This window comes from Carassius gibelio, chromosome B12 (assembly GCF_023724105.1).
Source record: "Carassius gibelio isolate Cgi1373 ecotype wild population from Czech Republic chromosome B12, carGib1.2-hapl.c, whole genome shotgun sequence".
Lineage (NCBI taxonomy): Eukaryota > Metazoa > Chordata > Actinopteri > Cypriniformes > Cyprinidae > Carassius > Carassius gibelio.
This window is the reverse complement of record NC_068407.1, coordinates 6,375,061-6,380,352: the sequence shown is the minus strand read 5'-3', so window position 1 is coordinate 6,380,352 and position 5,292 is coordinate 6,375,061. Positions and strand designations below refer to the sequence as shown.

The 5,292-nt window shown below is 35.4% G+C and overlaps 1 protein-coding gene across 1 annotated transcript; it reads left to right on the top strand.

The window, feature by feature from the left end:
- Window positions 1–596: 596 nt before the first annotated feature.
- Window positions 597–2,942, top strand: LOC127969076 (ADP-ribosylation factor-like protein 3). Its single transcript, XM_052570719.1, has 6 exons — window positions 597–717; window positions 1,156–1,299; window positions 1,531–1,647; window positions 1,735–1,785; window positions 1,862–2,047; window positions 2,129–2,942. The coding sequence occupies exons 1-6, from the start codon at window positions 715–717 to the stop codon at window positions 2,174–2,176; spliced, it is 549 nt and encodes a 182-aa protein (XP_052426679.1). The 5' UTR covers window positions 597–714; the 3' UTR covers window positions 2,177–2,942.
- Window positions 2,943–5,292: the final 2,350 nt, after the last annotated feature.

Sequence of the window (5,292 nt, the reverse complement as noted above, 5' to 3'; positions counted from 1 at the left end):
TCACTGTTCAGACTCGTTTCGGCAAATCGGTTCTCTCGAACAGTTCAAGTAGTCGATTCATAAAACAGCTGATTCAGCTTTTGTTGTGTGGAATCCGTGCGGAATGCATGACCACATGACGTAAAAAGTTTTTTCAATAAAACATAATTGACAAATCCCAGTTCAGTGTGTTCCAGCCGATTCAGTTAATAAAACAAAAAGGCATTTAAAAGCAAAGTTCACTCCAGTATGTTGTCGGAAAGGGACGATTCTAGGTTCAATGAGTCATTAGTTGAATTCGGAAACATATTACCCCTTTTTTTTTACTAATAAATTTTTCAACCAATTCGTTCTGATACATTTACATTTAATGTATTATAACATTATACACAAAATTAAAGAATATTTATGAAATGCTTTTACTACACATCCTGATCTGTGATGATATGTGTGCACAGAAACATAAACAAACGTTATCTGTTGAGGATAAAATCACCTCAGCAGCTTATTAACATCATTGAAATTGGTAGACTTAGTACAATTGATTTCAAAATTAATGTATTTGTTTATGCCAAAAGGCATTAATCATTAAAGCCATCATAGTTTAAATCGGTTGGCAGAGCTCAATGTTTTCTGTGTACTACGTCACACGTATTTTTTGCGTACTACGATATCATCTCTTCCCCTTAGTAACCCTCAGCGGCGTCTCAGGAGCTCAGGAGGCAGAATCACAAGATGGTGAGTTAAAGCGCTTACAATAAACAAATTCTTACCTGTGGACGCTTTTTGTTTGAGATTTAACATTCTCATCTCCGTCACATTGTAGTACGGAGTCATGGTAGCTGTGACGTCTTGAGGACAATTGTGGATTCGTTGTAAGAAGTTGTATTAAAGAGGAGCAGCGGTTCTCGGTCGTGGATGAGATTAACGTTAGCTTGCAGGACTGTTAGGTGTCACGACTGTTCGAGAATCGAGAATCTTAAGTCTCTTTTATGACTGTTTTATAGGGTAAAAACAGTATAAAGATCTGTTTTCTTTAATTACATGTCTCTTGAACATTTATTGCTCCTCTTTGAAACCTGTTTGTTTGTTGATGCTCGTGCTTATGACGTCATGCTGAATGCATTGCATGAACTGAGAGCATTGAATAATCTGCGCTTTTTTCTTGGTTTTCAGGGTTTGTTATCAATTTTACGGAAACTTAAAAGTACCCCCGACCAGGAGGTGCGGATATTGCTTCTGGGGTTGGACAACGGTGGCAAGACCACCTTACTGAAACAGCTGGCATCTGAAGACATCACTCATATAACTCCAACACAGGTGAAATAATTACTTCGAGTGTATAGGAATTAGGACAACAACAAATCCCAGACATTTTAGGCGATTTAGATGTCTTGGCCAGGACATATCTTTGGAAAAAGAGGTGTAGGGTCACCCTGTGGTTACAGTAAGCCAATTAGAGTTAATTACATGTGCAAAGTCATTTACTGGATCAGCTACATTTTATTACCAAAGCAGTTTTAATAATAACTATTTTTCTTTTTTCTTTAGGGTTTCAATATCAAGAGCGTCCAGTCGCAAGGATTCAAGTTAAACGTGTGGGATATCGGTGGTCAGCGGAAGATTAGACCTTACTGGAGGAACTACTTTGAGAACACAGATGTACTGGTAAGAACATTTGTCCGATTACAAGTCATCCCACAATCCACTTTGATTCCAAACACGTTGTTAATTGGACACTCTTTTTGATTTCAGATTTACGTTATTGATAGTGCAGACCGCAAAAGATTTGAGGAAACCGGACAGGTCGCTATTCTTCTTTCACTATTCCAAGCAATTTATGCTTTCAGTGTTAAAATAAAGTGAATTGATCTGCATGCAGGAGCTAGCTGAGTTACTGGATGAAGAAAAGCTCAGCGGTGTCCCGGTTCTCGTGTTCGCAAATAAGCAGGACCTGCTAACGGCAGCCCCTGCGTCCGAGATAGCAGAGGGTTTGAATTTGCACACTATCAGAGACCGAGTGTGGCAGATCCAGTCCTGTTCTGCCCTCACAGGAGAAGGAGTACAGGTTGGTTTGGAATACATTTTGTTGTTTGTAAAATTGACTACAAAACAGTATTTTGACTTTCTGACTCAAATGTTGTTTCAGGATGGCATGAACTGGGTCTGCAAGAGTGTGAACGCTAAAAGGAAATAGAGCTGTTTTCCAAGCAGGAGGGAATATAACCATGAGTCAGTAGGTATAAGAAATGAAGGCATCACTTCAGAGCTATTTAAATTCACTTTTGCCTCCTGCTTTTGTCCAGTATCCATCCAATGAGCTCAAATTAATAGTATCCTTTCATTAGTGTTTTAAACTCCAAATTAAGAATGTACAGCCATGTGATATCAAATTTGACTTGTTTTCTTTGGTGCATTTCAAGTCTTAATTCATTCTGCCTTCATTTATTGAGATGAATGACTGTTTTTATATTGGATCTTATAGTTATTCAGAGGATTTTGTGACTGAGACATTTACAAAGTGACAGCCTTCATCATTCAGTTCAGCCGTTGTCCTTCCACACTGGCATTATTCACTGATATAACACTCTTGTTACTCTATTGAAGATCATATTTTTGTAATTTGTCCTGAGAGTAACAGAGATAAGAATTACAGTACCCAAATGCAACATACAACAGACATCAGTATATACAAAATAAAAGGGGACCATCAATAGGATATTTTTGATAATTAAATGTAAATAATTTTCCAAATATCAAATTATTTTCTGCATATATAAACTGACAAATTGTACAAATCCAGCATTTAAGGATTTCTTAGAGCTCTATAATGTAAGTGGCCTGTACATTGACAAGAGGATGTCCATCGTCATCACATCAAGATTATTTCTGTAGCGTCTGTGAATGTTGTGATGTGTGTGAAATCACTGAAGTATCCTGAGTAAAATATTGAAAACGTGCAAGTGTGATGATTTATTGGTTGAGAAGTAACCATACATTTATGTTTCTTTGTTTGAGGTGAAATGGAGTCATTGCACCAATGCTGATACATTTGGATATCTGTACACACACACACTCTCACATCATATGGTGTCGACAGAGGCACAGTGACTTGCCAAGACACACTTTACATACACCTACACTCACGTGATATTGCTTGTTATCCAATGCCATTCTGAGACCACATGGTATATTTTGTATGCCATTATTTTAACAGTAAAGAGTCAAAGACACATTTTTAATAAAAACAGATTTATCCTTCAGAGTACATAAGTGTTATGTAGGTGGCACTATTGTCCATGTTTACCATTCTTGCATTATTTAGTTTCCTAGTTCCTGATATTCTAATAATTCATTGCTCTTCTAAGGGTGAACACACACACACACACACTACCAGTCAAAAGTTTTTTTCAAAAGTAAACTTTAAAACAGTAAACACAAATGTTTTTTAAAGAAGCTCTTCTGCTCTCTAAATCTGATTATTTAAATACAGTAAAAATATTCATCTTTGATGAATAGAAAGTTCAGAAGAAACAGCATTTATCTTGAATAAAAAAAAAAAGCATTAAAAATGCTAAAAATAACGTCACGGTCAATTAAAAGCATTCTCGCTAAATATAAGTGTAAATAATTTATATAAATTACCCCCCCCCCCTCCAAAAAAATAAAAATTATACTGACTCCAAGCTTTTGAATGGTATAGAGTATAATGTTACAAAATAATTTTTTTTGTCTGATAAATGCTAAACACTGGATCTTTCTATTCATAAAATAATCTTTAAAAATATATATATTTTAAACTTTTAAATATTGATCATAATAATAATAATAAATTTTTCTAACAGCAAATCAGCATATAAGAATGATTTATGAAAGATGACAATAAAGACTAGAAATGATGCTGAAAATTTAACTTTGATCACAGAAATAAATTACATTATATATATTTCACAATATTACTGCGTTTGCTGTATTTTGGATCAAATAAATGCAGGCCTGGTGAGCAGAAGAGTATTCTTTAAAACATTTTACTGTTCAAAAACTTTTGACTGGTAGTGTGTATATATATATATATATATATACACACACAGAGTTCAGATGCAAAAACCTCTAAGTGCCATTCTTCATATATATACTAATTCAAAAGTAAACTATCAAGTATGCATTATATTGTTCAGGAGTGGCAGTAAAGACAATGTTCATAATGTTGCAAAATATTTCTATTTCAATTTCAATTTCTTTTAAAAAAAAATATTTCCCTCAAAAAATCCTGAAGAAATATATATTTCACCATTAACCGTACGAAATGTGTGTGAGCTCCAAATCAGGATTATAAGAATGATTTCTGAAAGATCATGAGACACTGAAGACTGGAGTTATGATGCTGGAAATCCAGCTTTGTTTGTCATAAATAAACGGTGTTTTTTAATCTAAAAATGCACAAAGTTTTCTCTTAATAGGTTTGGTGTAGGACAATAGAAAATACAGTTTGTACAGTATAAAAACAATTACACCTATGTAGTGTCCCCGTAAACCACCAATACCAACGTGTGTGTGTGTGTGTGTGTGTGTGTGTGTGTACTCCAGGGAACACATATTCACTGTTAACTACTAAACTGCTAATTTGCTGTTTCTTAATGTTTAGTAAGGTGTTAAATTTAGGTAAGCTAATACTGTAGGGTTAATGGATCTAGAACATGGCCATGCAGAAAAAAAGCAAGATAGGTTTAAGTACTTATAAACAGCCAATATGCTAGTAATATGCATGCTACACTCTATTTTTCCTGTTATTATTCAATGTAATGGTAATTGTGTTTGCTCCCACAGACACAAATGTATTTTTTAATTAAAAACTTCGAACTAACCATGATTACGAAGCTGCCCACAATCAGTAGATTTTCTTTTGCATTTACATTTTTAATGGCCCAAAAGCAAGCCTTAATCTTAATTGAATCGATTCCAGTTAATTAAATCAAAATGAGTTGGTCTGAGTGCGTTTGATCTTTAATGAGCAAAACAAGCTCCGTCCTTTAAAAAGAAGAATCTCATTTAGTCTCTAATGTTTGTGTAAAGCAGCCAATGACAAGCAGAAATATTTGTAGCAGCACCCTTGCCCCCCCTCCTTCTCCTTTGCTCAATTCTGTGCGTATTTCTTCAGTAAGAGCCGTGAGTGACGACCATGCTAGCTGAATAGCTAACAGCCTGTGTGCCTGAATAAGAACACCCCATACCACTCCCTCCGGTTCCTGCACTCGGCATCCTTGAGTGACATTCGCAAGCTGACACGTGCGCCCACAGTGAAACGGGCAGGCT

What these genes read in the sequence shown, in the direction of transcription:
- LOC127969076 (XM_052570719.1), top strand. An exon ending in CTCATATAACTCCAACACAG is followed by an intron (nt 1,300 to 1,530) that starts GTGAAATAATTA and finishes TTTTTTCTTTAG; the next exon opens with GGTTTCAATATCAAGAGCGT. An exon ending in TCACAGGAGAAGGAGTACAG is followed by an intron (nt 2,048 to 2,128) that starts GTTGGTTTGGAA and finishes ATGTTGTTTCAG; the next exon opens with GATGGCATGAACTGGGTCTG.